This window comes from Brassica rapa, chromosome A02 (genome assembly GCF_000309985.2).
Source record: "Brassica rapa cultivar Chiifu-401-42 chromosome A02, CAAS_Brap_v3.01, whole genome shotgun sequence".
Classification (NCBI taxonomy): domain Eukaryota; kingdom Viridiplantae; phylum Streptophyta; class Magnoliopsida; order Brassicales; family Brassicaceae; genus Brassica; species Brassica rapa.
The window spans coordinates 15526493-15544766 of NC_024796.2; the positions used below are offsets into that span (position 1 = coordinate 15526493).

Below are 18274 nucleotides of genomic sequence, written 5' to 3' on the forward strand. Positions count from 1 at the left end.
CATTCGAAAGCATCTAAAAACTGGTGTTGGTCTAAAAAGTGTTTTCTATTTCGGTCATATTGCTCCATGTGAAATTACTCCAAAAATGATTTGTTGTGTTTTTAAGGAGGGGGGGAGGACACACATACAATAGTATTTTGTCATGTCTCCTGTGTATCATAGGAAAAGAGTACCCGACCAAACAATCATTAATCAATGTGGAGAAATAAAACTAAACCACGCCAATAATATATTGAATGCATAGTAACAGATATTTTTTACACGGACCAAGCAAGTCTCAACATTGAGACGTGTCGTTTTATTTCATGCAACAACACAATTATACTAACGACATTAAAATTGAAATCAGTTCATGGATAATTGTCGGCAGGCTATGAGATGTTGGTTTTGTGATGCTAGTTCAATTGATACGACGGAACTCTGACGTAAAGTGACTTCAATATTTCTTCACCCATCTTCTTGCATCCCACAATTTTCTGTCACATTAATCGTCAATGATCGTTAAAAATCATTTAAAACAGCGAAATTTAACCTAATTCATCAATTAAGCAAAAAAAGCTTACGGCTCCGGGAGTGGAAATATCACGCGTTCTGAAACCTTCGTTTAAGGTATCAAAAATAGCATTTTCTATGCGTTTTGCGACCGCTTCTTCCTTCAAACCATACCTCAGAAGCATCACGGCCGTGAGAACCGCAGCCAGTGGATTTGCTACGTCCTATAATTTACAAATCATTTTAATTTCAATTTTTACGTACCCTCCACAAAAGTCATATATAACCATCGAAGTTTAGTGATTTAATTAAGTGTTACCTCTCCCTCGATGTCAGGAGCTGAACCGTGAACAGGTTCGAAGAGCTGCGGTCCCTTTATCAAATAATGCATGAATATTAGGCATGTATACATACAGATTAAATAATAATATGTTTTATTAAGGGGTAATATATATGTGTGTATATTTTTTTCTATAAATACCGGGCCTCCGATGCAGGCGGAGGGAAGCATTCCAATGCCGCCGGTGATCATAGCTGAAACATCCGACAAGATATCTCCAAAGACATTCGTTGTCAAGAGTACGTCGAACTGCAAACCGGTTTCAATTAAATTAAGATTATAGTTTTTACACTATAAACCGAATTAAGTTCACTAACTAAAACGTAACGTACTTGTTTGGGGTACCGAATCAGCTCCATGCCAGATGTGTCCACTAGCATATGCGACAGATCAACTTCTGGATACTCTTCCGACATAATCGTCACTCGTTTCCTCCACAACCTCGACGACTATATATTAATCCAACCCCAACAAAAAAAAAAAAATTCCTGACGACATGTTATCAAATATATATTAGTTTGTATAAATTGTCGAAATTACTTCCAAGATGGTAGCTTTGTCGACTGAGCAGACTTTGCCACGTCGTTCCATTGCCATGTCAAATGCAATTCGAGCGACACGATCAACCTAATTAAAGGAACAATTAACTCTAAGTAAATAATTATTATTGGCTAATGCAGAGAAACTTTCAATTTTAGTGTTATATAATTAGCTAATTTAAGTTCTTTTTTTCTTGACCAACAGCTAATTAAGTATACCTCGCTACTGGAATAAATCTCCGTGCAGAAACCGGTATCCTCGCCCTTTTCGTTGATTCCAAAGCCTCTTGGTTTTCCATAATACAAACCTAGCGTTTTAAATTTCATATCATTCAGTTAATAGAACTATTTCTATTGAGACAAGTAGTAATTAAAAACAGTTTGCATTGTCATAAAAAAACCTCCAGCGAGCTCTCTTATGATCATAAAGTCAACCTCTTCCGTCACACTCCTCTTCAAAGAGGAAGCTTCCAATAACTTTTTAGCACAATTAACCACAATATTAATTTTATATAAATATATAAGAGTTGTTATAACAAGTTTATAGTATATACTTACATTTACACATGTGTATATCAACTGATTTACCTGAGGAAAGACGGTGATGGGTCTGAGATTAGCATATACTCCGAGAGCTCTTCGGATACGCATCAGGCCAACTTCAGGCCTTAGATGCTTCGGTAGATGATCCGACGACGGCCTTTAATTACGCATACACATCTTAATATATATCATCATAAATATATATATATGTGTGTGTGTGTAAGTTGTACTTACATCTTTTTGGTGATACCAACTGCTCCTAGGTAAACAGCGTCGGACTCAAGAGACGCTTTTAGGGTTTCTTCCGGGAACGGAACTCCGGTGGCCTCGTAAGCGGCACCACCGACCAACATCTCCTTAAACTCGAAATCAATTCCTATAAAAACCAAGGAAAATCACTTTAAACACATTACTTCCGCAGCAAGGAAACTCTTGAATTGATTATATTAACAAAACTTATTGTAATATAATTAATTATAGTAACCTTCGAGAGAGCCAGCGAGGCGGAGAGCTTCGACGGCAACTGGAGTGACTTCAGTGCCGATGCCATCACCGGGGAGGACGGCAATGGTGTACTTTTTATTTGGTGTGGTGGCGGAGCATCTGATCCTACCAACACGTTTACTAGCCCTAGAGATTTGTTTGGTAGTACTAGGAATAAGTGAGACCGGTAATTTGATTCCGCTTGCGTGGATCTGAAGTGCTGTCGACATTTTGAGTTAGAAGAAACTAAGATAGAGATGTATCACTAAAATTGTGATTCTTGATTGGATGCTTTTGACCGACGTGGGATTTTGCCTTCCGCCAAATACTTCTATTTATAAGAGGACTTTTTCTTTTAACCCAATCTTCATTTTTACCAATTGCATTTTACGGATTTATTTTCACCTGTTCACATTTTTTAGTTAGTACTATTTTCGCCACGTTTTTAGGTGTTTTTTGGTTGTTTTGATGACGACAAATAAAGTGAGACAGTTAGTGTACGTACGTGTGTGGAGACTGATAACCGTCTATGTTCCCGTCTCCTTGGGATTATGATTGTCATGCACAACCAAAAGAGTGAAATAGTTATTACACTTGATTTTGTAATAAATCAAAATTGGTTATTATAGTATTCGATAAAATTTCTTATTTCTGTGTGATCAAGGTTCCCTAATTGGGACTGTGTAATATTCTACACGTCTCTTATATAACGACACAACAACACACAAATAAATATATAAAAGACACGACTTTTTTATTTTATTTTTGTTGTTGTTGACTTGTTGTTTCATTTTACATGTGAGTGACAAATTTCATAGCGGGAATCGACCACAGATAATAATTAACCATACAGAGAAAATGGCTTTTGCTGACCGTCTTTCGGGAATCAAATACAGTACAAGCAGAGCCGGTCATAGAATTAGAAATCTTAAGGCTAGAAGCCAAAAATGAAAAAATGGCTGAAAATAAAAATTCTGTTGGTGGGGCTGTTTAGTATACAAATAAAATGGCTAATCAACCACTGCACTAAGACATATTTTTTAAAAAATGTGGCCGCTTTTGTTGATAATAATTGGTGGCCGGAAACCATTGTTTCTACTGCTTAGGTCCAGTAAGTATTAAGACCAGAAGCCCAAATAAAATTATGGACCGGTAATAAATATGTTTAAAATATTAAAGTTGATTTGTAGAGGAGTGGTTTCAAACTCATGACTTCACAGACACCATTATAACTACTAATACCACCAAGCTATAAAGGACTTTTGGAAATAAAAGGCCAACTAATAAGATATATTATTCTGAGTCGGAAGCTGAAGCTTCTAATGCTTGGTATCAGGCCGCTACTGCTTGGGCCTAGAGCCGGCTCTGAATACAAGGTGATATGAATATTTTACTTTATTTATGTTGCAAGTTATTTTCACATCGTGCTGGAGAAACGACTCGATGAACTTTCTTTTTTTCTGTAAATACCGTTTATAAAATATTCCTCCTCCCTTGAAAGAGACATCAGTCTTACAGATAAAATAAAGAAAACGAAGCTTACAAAATACACACATGTTAAAGATGCATAAGTGAGATAAAGTTAGCTAAGGCTGGAAATACTTAAACCAAGTAGTAAGATAGTATTCTGAGTGATGATGGATTGGGGTCTATGACCTGGAAGACTCGATGAATTTTTCACTTGAATATATCATTTTCATTGTTTTTAGTAAATCATTTTCATTTCATGGCCAATATTTTTTCACAGAGATAGTTAACATTAGTATTGGAGGTTTGTGCAACAGTTTTCCAACATTAAAAAGTTTTTTTTCTCTGTTCAAAAATTCATTAAACTTAGACGACGCCGCAGCCCAAGATCTGGCCCAAACATTGGGTCCATTACACTAGAATTTCCTAAAGTGGTTTTTGTCAAACTATCGGTATCAACATTACAACAACGAAGAAAATGAAGAAACGAGATATCGACAAAACCATAAGAGAACTGTAGAATATCTTTCACAATACCATAGATCTCTTTGTTTTGGATGTCGTTGTTAATAGCTCTAACGAGAGTTGAGCTGTCAGAGAGCTTCTTGAGTGTTGATAACTCAAGGTTCACTGCAGTGAGAAGAGCGGATTAAAGCGCTAGAGCAGTGTCCTGCATGGTCGATCCTAGGGTGTTGCTTATTCCGGATTGTTCTGTGAAGATCCAAGCTTTGGCTATGCTCATTGAAAAGCTAGATTTGGCCATGCAGTCCATTAAATAACCCAGATCAACTTCAATACTGACGATGATACTCCGGGAAACTAGGTGAATCTCAACTGTGCCAGAGAATATATTGTTCAGCGAGAAAACCGGTGAGACGGTTGCATACTTGTGACTGAGGCTAGAAGATGATGAGCTATGTATGTTGGCTTGGTTTGAGAGCGGGGATGGAAACTCCACTAAGGTGTCTTGGAAAAAGAGAGATGTGCCATGAACGCCGGTTCTAGAGAACTCATTGGTAAGAACAAATGCTACAGTTACCAAACAAATAAAGAGTCTTATCGTGACAGTTGATGGCGTGAACATGAAGTGTGGGGTCAAACCATAAAGGAGACGATTAGGTGAGTCGAAGATAGACAGAGGATTAAGGGTGAGTGTGCAGCACCGGTTACAGCTCACAGATAACACAGACCTCAAGAATCCAATTTCACTTCTCAGACCTACCAAAAGAAACTGCCTTCTGTTTAGATATGCAGGGTCAGCATCAAGGTCTTCATAGCAGCCGTATCGGAGCCAAGAAGCTTTAACGGGACCGAGGCTGAGCCGCTGGTCATCAAGATCGGTTAAGCTATATATGAAGCGCACAGCGACTGTATTGAGTACAATAATGCACTTGTGAGGCAAAGGATCCAATGGAATCACAAAGGAGGAGCTGGTGAGACATAGATGGTGTAAGTCTGATGGAGTCCGTACGTAGAGGTACAAACGGTAAACAGACGGATACGACGAAGACAAAATCAGCCTTACAGGTGCCATAACCTGTGACAGGGGCGGAAACAAGGCGGAGAGAGCACTAGCCGGGGGAGTCTATTCATATAAAAATCATCTAAACAAACCTACATGTATATATAACTATATTTTCAATGTTTATTTTCTTGGCGATATCGCACATAATCAAGAAACAATATACTCCTAATGGACTAAAAATTCTGACGTTATTCAAGGTGAACATCAAAAACAAAAAAAGGTCAGTAATATACTTATTGAATACTTTAAAAATATCTATTGACTAGATGATAATCCGTACACATGCACGGTGAATTTTTTATGTTAATGTTTGTTCATTAAATAGTTTTAACATTTTGCAACTACAATTTTTAACGATTGTAATATGAAGAATACAAATATTAGTCTCTTAAATGTATAATCGTTGTTGAAGAGTTAACGTATTACAACTCACTAGGATAAGACCTGCGTCTTGCGCATGGTAAATTTATATGAAAATTATTTAAGAAATATCGTATGGAAAAAATTTATAGTATTGATCGAATTAATATATTTAGCTTTTAAACAATTTTTTAACATTTTTGTTAATTACATAATTTGTTTACTAATGGACTAATCTCATTTAAAAAATATTTTAGGTCAAAAAATTATTTATCGCATAAAAACCTAACGTCCAGGCCGAAGAATCTCATGCCTACTATTTGGTTACAATGAAACTATGTCAGTTCGGTTTTATATCATGATTTAGTAATTTAAAAGTTAATAATGGTTATGAGAAGTTTACGTTCACGTACCAATCATATCCATCTTTGATATTTTTCTCCTTTTTGTGTCATTTTGGTTATTGCTCGATATAAATATTAATTTTTCAGTTTATTCTCATTTCTTTCTTTTATCTTGGTCTGAGATTTAAAAAATGCTTAAGATTCAAAATTATTAAAGAGATACATATTTATGTCAAAATTTACGCCTTGTGCAGAATAAATACTTATTTTATATTTTTCTGCATATTATGAAATAATAAAATAATAATTATATATTAAATAACTAAGAAATCAGTTACTATTATGTAATAAATTGGCTTGCACATATAAATCAAATGACCGCTCTTGTTTATTCGCAATCATTTTAGAATAAATAAATCAAAACAATCAATCTTATCTATCGTATATGATATATAATTAAATTTAAATGATATGAAGTGTATATATATATTAACATAAACACCTATTAAAGTAAAATTATTTATTTATATGATTTTATTATCATTGTATCTTTTTATAGAAAAAAATTTAAACATTGATCACAAAAGTTTATGTGAGACTTTTAACAGTTTTAGTAGTTTATACTCGTTTTGAAAAATTCAAAATACAACATATACAAAAACAAAATCTAAATTTTTAATATATGATTAATGTAATTATGTAATTTATTTTAATAGTAAAGAATTAAACAAAAATGATAGAAATCATACAGATTATTAACAAATCTTCATTATTTAAAATCATTAATTACTATATATATCACAATCACATTAGTTAATTCCGTAAGTTTTATTTAAGGAAATAATATATAATAAATAGCCACATTGCTTTAGTTAATATCATATGATATCATATAGTTGGTATTAAATGTTTCTAGTGAGATATAAATATTAAATTGGACCAACATGTTTTTCAATTTCGATGTAAGCCTCACACGTAAGACTAATTAACTACCTAATTGATTGAGACATAAGCAAGGGGTCTTTTTTAATTATTACAAAATTTAGGTTACATATTTTTAAATGTTCCTCAATTAATATATAAGGGATTTTAATTATTTTTAACACTTCATATGCATAAAAAGAAAACAGATTGTGGAGCATGTGGTCAGAATGGTTTTGCGATTGACACAAATCACCAAAACCATATAGGCAACATCGATTGTAAAATGACAAAAGTGGATAAGATTTTCTGCTCTCGCTTTGTTTACTATTGACTCTCCATAAGTGATTTCATTTTCAACCTCTAGAAAATTATGCTTTCACTTTTTTTTCACTAATATAAGTTTTCTTTCTTTTTTTAACTTCTTCTGTGAATTTAGTGAATTACATAAGTGTCAATTTAAAAACATGGACATCTATAAAAATTAGTTACACTCCAGATACATATCTAAGAATCAATTTTTTTAAGAAAATCACCAGAAAACTCTATTCACAAGTTAGTGTTCAAATCTAATATATCAAGCTATTATAGATTTTATAAATACATACTAAATATATAAATGTTTGTCTAGTATATATTCACCAATTCTGTCTAAAATTCATCTAATTTTAGAACAACAAAACAAATTACTTATTTGGTTAACCTACTCTTTTGAGGTTTAGTTAATTAAGAGTATACCGATAAAAAAATAATACTTTACCATTCTAATATATGTAAACTATGTATAAACTAAATTTTTTTTTATTTATTAAATGATCAAACAAAAAATTTATCATAAATAGTCCAAATATCTCATTCTTATAATTATAATAATAGACAGATAGGATGTTACAGAGAAACAAACATTAGACGAATGATCAAATCTTTCATTCTTCGAAAAAAAACTCAAAAGGAGGTAATTGAAATCTTATCATGATATTTCATTAAAATATTTTTAAGAATAAAAATTAAGACTAAATTATTTAATCTGTATGAAATAATATATAAATATATATAGTGCTTCTAATATTAAAAATCACTCCGACTTGGAGAAATGTATTTTTGAGATTGTCAAGATCAAACAACATATTAGAAACCACATATTTAAAAAAGAATTTGTATACATAAAAGTATATACATTAGAGTAAACACATAAATCAAAACCAATACATTTTGTTTATTTACATTCATGTTTTTTTTAAATAAAAATTAACTAATACATATTTTGTATATATAAAATAGTGTTTATTTTACCCAATTTTTTTGAAATTTCGAATTCCGAGCCTTGCGGAGGTCGCACTCCCTGCCTTCCTACCTAAGCCGCCCATAGTCGCATCACAATAGTATAATATTGTCCCATCTACTCTAATATCAAATGCATTTGAAGTAAAACAAACAATAAGAAAACAAATCATACATGTGAATAGCATAAACGAAAAACAACCAGCACGAAACGCGGGCACACCACTAGTTACAAATATTTTTTAGTATACACAATTAATGTACACCGGGGAAGAGAAGCCGCGTGGAATTTACAATTTTTCATTGTTATTTCACATAAGATATTACATTTCAGCCAATGAGAGCTTAACCAGTAATTAATATAGCTTGCTAAACTAGTTTAAGAATAACTAAGGATGCACAAATTCTGAAAACATAAATTCCTAAATAAGTTAACAAAAGAGTTTACATTTTTTTTATTGTTGATTTCACATAAGATATTACATTTCAGCCAATGAGCTTAAAGGTAATTAATAGAGCTTGCCAACATGAGTTTACAAATGAAAAAAAAGAAGTACAAAATTCTGAAAACATAAATTCCTAAACAAGATTACAAAAGAGTTTACATTTTTTCATTGTAGATTTCACATAAAATATTACATTTCAGCCTAATAAGAGCTTAAATAGTAATTAATATAGCTAGCTAAAATGACAAAGGATGTACAAAATACTGAAAACATAAGGCCATCTCCAACCTAACACTAAAACTTTATTTTAGTGTGATTTTGACACAAAAATTTCTCTAACCCAACACTAAAAATCACATCATTTTAGTGCAATACTACATTTTCACACCAAATTTGGTGTATAATGTGTTGTTGTGTGTATAGTAGTATTTGTTAGTGGTGAATTGAGATTTTGGTGTAAAATATATTAAATTTTAATAACTTTGCATTTAAGCATTTGTTAATTCTAACATTAACGGTTTCAGCGTCAAAATTGTGTTTCATATTTTCCTATTTTGAACATTATTTTTTTAACAAAGTCAAACATTATTCTCCTAAGACTCACCTCCGTTTCTCTTATTTTTCCTCGTCTTCTTCTCTTGTGAGATTATCTGATATTTGTTGTAGATCAGGTTTATGAGTTTCCAATTGTGAGGTTGTTTCTCATGATGTTGTATACTGTTATGGTCAATATGTGTCCTCTTCTTCCAAAGATTTGGCTAATGTTAGGAACTACATCTCCTTGGATTGGGTCAGACTTTAGCTGTCTTTTATGTTGTCTTCCTCGTACTTAGTTTGCCGTTGATCGTCCCTGCTCGTCTTGGTTTTCAAGATCTGGATTTTGGTGATCTGACTTTTATGTTCTCTTCATAACTCGAGGATGGCTCCACGGTTTGTTGATTTTGTGTAGTCTCATTTTCTCTCTTTGTTCTCTCATCTTGTTGCACTTTTCATCGCTGGTTGCATCTCCGGTGACTCTCCATTTCGCCATGTTTTCCACTCCAGGTTTGGATAGTGTTTTCCTTCGTGTATGTTTTGTGGGCTTGAAAAATTATTTTTTTGTCTCAAACTTAAGCTTTGATTTCTTTGTGGTTGGCTTCCATTCTCTCTCCTTTAGGTTGTTTTTCTTCTTCTCATGCTTCCCTTGGTATAGATGTGTGGAGTTAGTCTCTTGGAACTTTCGTCTCTTCTATTCAGAGCTTTGTGGTTCTTCATTGGCATATGGTATGTGGTTGTTTTGTTTGTGAGGTGCTTCTTACCTCGTAGCTGGTGGTTGTGCTTTAGGCATGTGTTTTCCGGCTTTGTGGTAACTTTGGTATTTCGGTGATTATTCTTCCTCTGATCCGCTTTTTTGTTTTTTATAGGTGTTTGATCGCATTCATTTGTGTTCCACAGTTTGCTGATTTTGTGTTGTCTCTATCTCTTTCTTTGTTCTCTCAGCTCGTTACACTTTTCATCGTTGGTTGCGTCTCTGGTGGTTTTCCATTTCGCCATGTTCGCCACTCCAGGTTTGGATAGTGTTTTCCTTCGTGTATGTTTTGTGGGCTTGGAATATTATTTCTCGTCTCAAACTTGAGCTTTAGTTTCTCTGTGGTTGGCTTCGATTCTTCCTCCCTTAGGTTATTTTTCTTCTTCTCATGCTTCCCTTGGTATAGGTGTGTGGAGTTAGTGTCTTGGAGCTTTGGTGTCTTCTATTCAGAGCTTCGTGATTCTTCATTGGCATGAGCGCGTTGTATGTGGTTGTTTTGTTTGTGAGGTGCTTCTTACCTCTTAGCTGGTGGTTGTGCTTTAGGCAAGTGTTTTCCTGGTTCGTGGTGATTTTGGTCTTTCGTTGATTATTCTTCCTCTGATATGTTTTTTTATTTATTTATTGAATTGGTGCTTGATCGCGTTCATTTGTGTTCTAGATCCTTATTGAGTTAGTGTTACTATAATATTTTGATTTTTCTTTGTGATGCGGAGATTTAGGTTTAGATTATGTGTCGTATTCTAGTTTTTTCTAAGTTTAGTAATTTTATAATTTCTAATAGTCAAATAAATTTATAATTTATAATAAAATATAAAAGTGTATGTTATTTTTTAGTTGTGAATAAATAAAATATTTAAAATAAAATTTTTAAAATATATTTATATATTTTTCCTTTATTCATCTTCAATTTTACTGACCAAAAAAATAGATTATAAAACTTCATATAGTAATGGTTAGTGTGAGAAAGATTATAGTGCATTATTAAAAAATATTAAGCCAAATTGCAATAGTGTAAAAGAAAAATGACATAAAATGTAAAAACAAAAAATATATGGGGACACATGTCATCAATCCCCTATGCCACTTGTTATCAAACTCCCCCTGCTACTTGTCATAAGAAAGGAAATAGTTAACTTTATATATATATATATATTTTAAATTAGCTTTTTGTGTAAAATTTAGTGTTGTGATTGGAGAAGAACTTTTTTAGTGTTGAAATTATACTAAAATAGTGTGATTTTGTCACTAAAATAATGTTATGAGTTGGACATGCTCTAAATTCTTAAATAAGGTAACAAAAGAGTTTACATTTTTCATTGTTGATTTCACATAATATATTACATTTCAGCCAATAAGAGCTTAAAAAGTAATTAACATAGCTAGTTAAAATGACAAAGGATGTACAAATTTTTTTTTTTTTTAAATTACTAAATAAGGTAACAAAATATTTAGAAGCTCCCATCGTTTCATCTTCCTTATCCTCGATTTCCTGGGGAGAAATAAAAGATTCTCATTAATGCATAATTAGATAAAAACCCTTTTTAGAGATTCAAAAATTAGAAACGTAACCACAATCAACCAAGAGAGAGAGAGAGAGAGAGAGAGAGAGAGAGAGAGAGAGAGAGAGAGAGAGAGAGAGAGAGAGAGAGAGAGAGAGAGAGTATAATGCTTGACAGAGAAATGACGTCGTTTCATGGTCGCCGGCGTCTCCTTCTTATCGGCGTTGCGATTCTGATCACGTCCAGTTTGGTTTCTTTATGTCATGGAGTTTCATCTTCTTGTCATCATCATCCATCTTCAACCTCATTTCAAGGTTCTTCACGTTATAATAATCGCATAAAAACCCTATCTTCTAATGTATACACATATTTGATGACAACGACAATGAAAATTTATATAGTTTCTGTTTTTTTTTTTGCATTTGAAGGATTGAGGAGGCAAGTTCTGGAAGGAGCAAATGGGACATTGGTGTTAGCGGCGGAGAGGACACGGCGGCCTGATCCTCTTAACCATTTCAATATTTATACCGATGGTTGGAACGTTACCAATTCTCATTACATCGCCGTGAGTCCCTCCTTTAATTATTTGTGACCTATATTCCCAAAACGTAACCGATGTGTCACATATATATTTATGCGTAAAATGCTAAAATCGTATTTCTTGTGATTAATATAATATCGTTTTTTTCAGTCCGTTGGATTTTCTGCTGTTCCATTCATAGTAATATCAATCGTGTGGTTCGTATTGCTTGGACTCTTCCTCGTCTGCTCATGCCTTTGTTGCTGTTGTTGCGGTTGCGGTCGCCGGAGCTACAGTTACTCTCGCTTCTGCTACACTCTCTCTCTCGTCTTCCTCCTCCTCTTTACCATCGCCGCCGTGTAACAGTCCTTTTCCTTGACATTATATATCAAAATCACATTAATTAATTATTGTTATAATTCTCTACCTTCTTAACGATGATTTCTTCAGGATTGGGTCTGCGATGTTGTACACTGGGCAAAAAGAGTTCTACGGTAGCGTGGAGAAGACGTTTATGTACATTGTGAATCAAGCAACTGGTGTTTTGACTAAACTAACGAGCTTATGGGACTCTATTCAGTCTGCTAAAGACATTCAGCTCGATGGACATAACCTGTTTCCTCCACAGTTTAGAGGTAACATTGATCATTTCAACAACATGATCAAGATGTCTAACATCACCTATCCTGATCGTGTCGCTAACCAGACCATCCGTTATCTCACCGGAGCACTGAACCCAGTGTAAGTATCAGTTAGACAGATAACTTGTAAGTCTCTCTTTGATTATTTAATTCGATTTCTTTTTTTTCTAATGTTTTCAGGAGATTAGTGTTGAATGTGATCGCTGGCATTATGCTCGCAGTCACATTCCTCGGACTTTGTAAGTTCAAAACCTAGAACATTATCCGTTACAAGTTTGATTGCTTTATTTGTTTTAACATATTTGTAATTTTGAACAGTGTTTTCCTTCTGTGGACTGCGAGTTCTTGTCTACCTGTGAGTTACCACTTAGACTTTTATATTGTATTTCATATCCAAATCACATGGTTAACATTAATGTATAATCTGCATGCAGCTTAGTAATTGTGGGTTGGATTCTCGTCACAGCAACGATCCTCCTCAGCGCAGTCTTCCTTGTCTTCCACAAGTAATGACACTGATCTATTCAATATACCAAGTTTTATTGTTTTTATCATGCTAATGATGTTATTACCTAAAATCAGTGTGGTTGCGGACACTTGTACGGCTATGGACCAATGGGTGCATGATCCAGCAGCAGAGTCGGCGTTGAGCCAGCTGCTTCCATGTTTAGACGCTAAAACCATTGGAGACACATTGGATATAACCAAGACGATGACCTCTACGGCCGTTGACATGACTAATGCGTACACAGTCAATATCAGTAACTTTGATCACTTCCCACATAATAACCCTTTTTACCATAACCAGTCTGGTCCGCTCGTTCCTCTTCTCTGTAACCCTCTCGACGAACATCACAATCCACGTCCTTGTGCTCCTAACGAAATTCTCCTCGCTAATGCTTCTCAGGTACGTATGATATTTATATGTTATGTTTTACTCCAACGGACATATATTAAGAAAAACTATATTTTATCAAGAGTATCATTGAGTTACAATTTTAAAACTGATTTATTTAATTATAAATAGAAATAATACAAATTTAATTGATTACACTATTTTTGATAAAGTTAAAATTATATAAATTTGTGCAAACATCATATATTATGAAACAACAAAAATTTTCTAAAATATCAAGTATAGTGAAACGGATGGAGTATTAATATTAGAATCATAAGAGTAAATAATCTTATCAGAAGAAGATTAACTGTATTAAAATAATGTTAATACGTTTCTGTGTGTTTTTTTATTGGGTAAATAGATCTACAAAGGGTTTGTGTGCCAAGTGAACGCAGAAGGGATCTGCATAACACAGGGTAGGTTAACTCAAGCTTCATACGACCAGATGATGGGTGCTATCAACGTAGGATTCACGTTGGACCATTACGGTCCGTTCTTGGCTAGTATTGCTGATTGCACATTCGTCCGAGACACATTCAGAGACATAACCACCAAGAACTGCCCTGGACTCAGCATCACCAGCCAATGGATCTACGCAGGACTGGCGTCACTCTCTGGTGCAGTCATGTTCTCACTTATCTTTTGGATGATTTTCGTCAGAGAAAGACGTCACCGTTCTCATAGTAAGAAGACGGTCCAGATGAATAGGTTTTGATTATTGCAAACAGGCCCATTCATTGTCCGAGTGAGCATATTATGTTATCTAATTTCGTAATTTTTGTTGGAACCTTTAATGATATATATGCTTCCATAAAAAAAACTAAAAAAATTCCGTTTATATATATGGGTACATATATAACTCAACAACACAGGTTAAACATTATATTTTGAACCTCTCAAGAATCATTTTATTCTGAAAGAGATATATTTATCAATAAAGAGTCAAAAAAATTGCGTATATAATAATAATAGTAATATTACAAGAATCTGGTCTGTATACATAGAAGTGACGGGTAATGATTAAACCAATTCACAAACAGGTGAATCTTTAGGCTTAGCCTGAACAGAGAAGCCCATTGATCAAGATCCTCTAAAGGTGCATGTAGCAGTCATAAAACTGAATCTCTGATTGGTGTAATCTATCAATCTGATTTGCTTCTGAGACTGTAAATGTTGCCAAGGGTTCCCACAACACTAACCACCACGGCCAAGATAAGCATCAACCACGACACAGATCTCTCCACCAGGCTTAAAGCATTGCTCTGTTTCCCTAACCGTAACGCAATCAAAGCAGGGAACGTGAAACCAAGCGAAACCGCTGATGTTGCCCCAGTGAATTTGAATGCAGTCCATATATTCGGGATCATGGTCGAGCCGATGTATATAAGAGCCAGCAAGACAACTGTGAGCCCCAAAGATTTCTTCTTGGTTTCCGACAGAGGAGGAGATCCTTCAAACAGTAAAGTGTTGACGGTTTCTCTCAACGAGAAATGGACCACGGGGAAGACGAGGACTAGATGAAGAATGTATCCTATCCTGACAATGTAGTTCACCGCAGAGCTGAAACGGATGCCTAGATCTTGATCAAAGTTGGTCAAGATATCTGATTCAGTGTCCTGACCAAAGAGAAGATAACCGGAGACAGCGGTTGACGCATAGACAACAACACAAATAGCTGTAGTGATTCTCCCAACGCTGTTCATCTTATGAGGCGATCTACCTTCAAGCTCGTTATAGATCGGCTGCACATTGAAATGACAAACGTAAGCGTTCGACATTATCGGAATCACCACGAGAAGATCCAAGATCGCCTTCTTGGAACCAAAATCAGGACTCATCCTCGGAGTATCAATAGTTCCTTCTACAAGCTTAATAGCCGCCACAGCGAAACAGACAACAACGAAAACAACAGCAAGAGCGACGGAAGCAGCCGAAGTCACGCTCAATGAATCAATCTTGTTCAACGCACAGAGAGGAGCCAAGAAGACGACCATAACAATCAAGATCAAAACTTTACGGTGGTCCCAGAACCCGTTACCTAACCACTGATCCAAAACACCGACGTGGTGAAGAGAACCGGAGATGACGTCACCCATTATGATGAGGTAGACAACGAGAACGCCACCGTTGTTGACGATGATGCAAATCTCAGACAAAACCCTAGCGGTTTTCCCTAAAGCGGATTGGACTACCTCGCCGTAGGATCTGGACTTGTAGAGAACTGAGAATCTAACCAGAAGCTCGACGCTGATCTCGGATAAAACTCCCATGAGGATGATTAAAACGAAGCCGAGAACCAAGCCGAGGACTTTCATGGTGGCCGGCAATGCCATGATCCCGGCGCCGATGATGGATGTGGTGAGGTTGAAAACGGCGCCGTAGATCCCAGATCCACCTTGACTCGATTTGGATCCGTTAACGAGGGGGTAACTAGAGACATCGAAGTCTAGATCATCGACGAAGCTTTCTTCGTCGTGGACGAAGGTTTCGTCATCGAAAGGAAGCAACTTGGATGTGGGTTTTGCATTGTGAGTCTGTTTCTGTAACTCGAGGTAAGAGTTTTTGGAGATGGCAGAGTAACTGCTATCCATTCCCCCAGATCTGATGTAGAAATCGAAGGAGATGAAGTTGCAGATAATGCGAGATCCAAGAAGACGAAATAGAGAGAGAGAGAGAGAGAGAGAGAGACTTTTCTTTCCTGCGGGTGAATGAATCTGGGGGTTAAGGAGTCAAACAATGTCTGGATTGGTCGTTGGTCCTGCCTCGTCGGAGATTGAAGGGAGAGATAGTTTGGATTTTGGAAGGAGAGAGAGGTAACTTCTATCTTACTATTGGTGCTTTCGCTTCACACGTGGCGTCCTCTTTTAAGCAAATGCAGGATTAAATATTTCTTTTTTTGTACTTCAATCAAGTATCTTATTACAGTTGCTGATTAGTAATTGAAATTTTGCTTATGTTAGGCGTTTAATCCCTTATATACTAAAGCACAAGTCACAAGACCAACAAAATTTTGACATATGGAATATGTTTAACAATTTTTAAAAAAATTACAAATGTCAAAAAAAAATATATAAACAGTTTCGTCTTTCTTAACTGATTTCTATGTATTATTTTTATTTATTTTTTATATAAAATCTCCCTAATATTTCTCACAACTACTCCCATGATCTCATTATATCTGAAACTGTTACAGTGCCATAAATTCAACTTCATCTCTTATTGCACGTAAATTCCTAAGTTTTTCTGCAGAGGCTCCAATGACTCTCTCCGAAAATGTGATGACATTTCAGTTTCTAACTAAATAGATCAAAACTTTCTAATGTTCGTATCTACATTTCTGAGATCAACATAGTCTCTTGCTATGGGCGACGGATAGACAAGCGCACAACAAAATTGGCTGATGAAGGTTAAAGTGAGGTTAGTGAGACTTAAAATGCCCAAACTCTTTATGCTCAAAGGATAATTTTCTTTATGTTGATTTTTTATTCACAAATCTTTTTCTCCTAATCTTCTTATAACCTTTTTCCTCTTTTAGATATTAGCAGAAGCTACATATTGCAAAATGAAAAAGTGACGCGACCAAAATATGTCGGTAACATTTCAAAATGGACTAAATCTATTATCGCTGAAATATATATGTTTTATATATTGTGCTTGTGATTGATTATTCAGGGAACGAGAGTTAGAGAGACTCCTATGGGAGCACATGCACAAGACTTCTAACTTTAGAAGCACCACAAGAAAAAAACAGAGAAAAATTTGTTGATAACCAGAAGGTAACAAATGTGATAAAGAAACTCGGATGGTAGAGGAAACGATAAAGATCCATGTCTACTTTCTAGAGCAAGACCTAATCTGATGAGGTTAGTCTTCCTATTTTTTATTTGCATGTTTATATTTTTATTTTCATTGAAAATGATACAAACGAATTGACCAAAGAAAACAAAAGCAGATGGACGAAAAACAAAAAACAAAAAGATTGGTATTTTAATTTGCTCTGTGCAAGAGATATGCCTTCTCTCAATTTGTTTGCATGTGTAATGATTTATTTTGTTTTGAAAATACGATCAATAATTTACAGTTTGGGTTTATAAGGGATTAATGTTGCAAGATATAACATCAAACTTCTTTTCCGTGCAATGCACGGGAGATAATACTAGTCCTTTCATATTGGTCTAACATATTATGTACAATATATTGGATAATTTATAATTATAGATTGACATAAACCATATAAAAAACCAAAAATCAAATAAAATAAAATATAACACATCAATCTCCTTAAAAAGAGAACAAAAAATATTGATGTTGTTAACTGGCTACGTGACATGTGGAAATGGGAGCAGAAGTTTGAAAGCTTGCAATACACTTGGACAAACCGAGAATCAAATTCATGTGCTGACCTACTGGCAAAACAACAACTACAGAACATCGACGAATATATATATCATCCTTGTATCCCAAATGTAATAAGAGATGCTATATCTGTTGACTATTTTGATCATTAATAAAATAAATCTTTTGTGAAAAAAAAAAAATAGTATAGTTTATATTATATTTTGCTTTCTTCAATCGATTCAGTTCAAACTTTAAAGTAAAAATTTCTTTTATGTGTATGCTATTCCAAAAAAGAAATAAAAAGTGACTTTTTTTTTTTTGTAAGCTGGCTTTCATTTATACTAAGAAA

The 18274-nt window shown here is 34.6% G+C and overlaps 3 protein-coding genes across 3 annotated transcripts; 1 reads left to right on the forward strand and 2 right to left on the reverse strand.

Moving 5' to 3' along the window:
* Window positions 1–206: 206 nt before the first annotated feature.
* On the reverse strand, window positions 207–2726 carry LOC103853244 (3-isopropylmalate dehydrogenase 2, chloroplastic). Its single transcript, XM_009130168.3, has 11 exons — window positions 2399–2726; window positions 2149–2290; window positions 1960–2071; window positions 1773–1848; window positions 1591–1679; window positions 1373–1459; window positions 1165–1281; window positions 974–1081; window positions 812–865; window positions 564–716; window positions 207–476 (listed from the first exon to the last, which is right to left on the reverse strand). Exons 1-11 carry the CDS (start codon window positions 2625–2627, stop codon window positions 396–398), a joined length of 1248 nt encoding a protein of 415 aa, XP_009128416.1. The 5' UTR covers window positions 2628–2726; the 3' UTR covers window positions 207–395.
* Window positions 2727–6672: 3946 nt separating this feature from the next.
* On the forward strand, window positions 6673–14795 carry LOC103853248. Its single transcript, XM_009130170.3, has 9 exons — window positions 6673–11842; window positions 11957–12093; window positions 12220–12407; window positions 12499–12789; window positions 12870–12928; window positions 13008–13044; window positions 13124–13195; window positions 13272–13596; window positions 13949–14795. The coding sequence occupies exons 1-9, from the start codon at window positions 11695–11697 to the stop codon at window positions 14300–14302; spliced, it is 1611 nt and encodes a 536-aa protein (XP_009128418.1). The 5' UTR covers window positions 6673–11694; the 3' UTR covers window positions 14303–14795.
* On the reverse strand, window positions 14528–18021 carry LOC103853247 (amino acid transporter AVT6E). Its single transcript, XM_009130169.3, has one exon. The coding sequence runs from the start codon at window positions 16176–16178 to the stop codon at window positions 14730–14732; it is 1449 nt and encodes a 482-aa protein (XP_009128417.1). The 5' UTR covers window positions 16179–18021; the 3' UTR covers window positions 14528–14729.
* Between the last annotated feature and the right edge of the window lie 253 nt (window positions 18022–18274).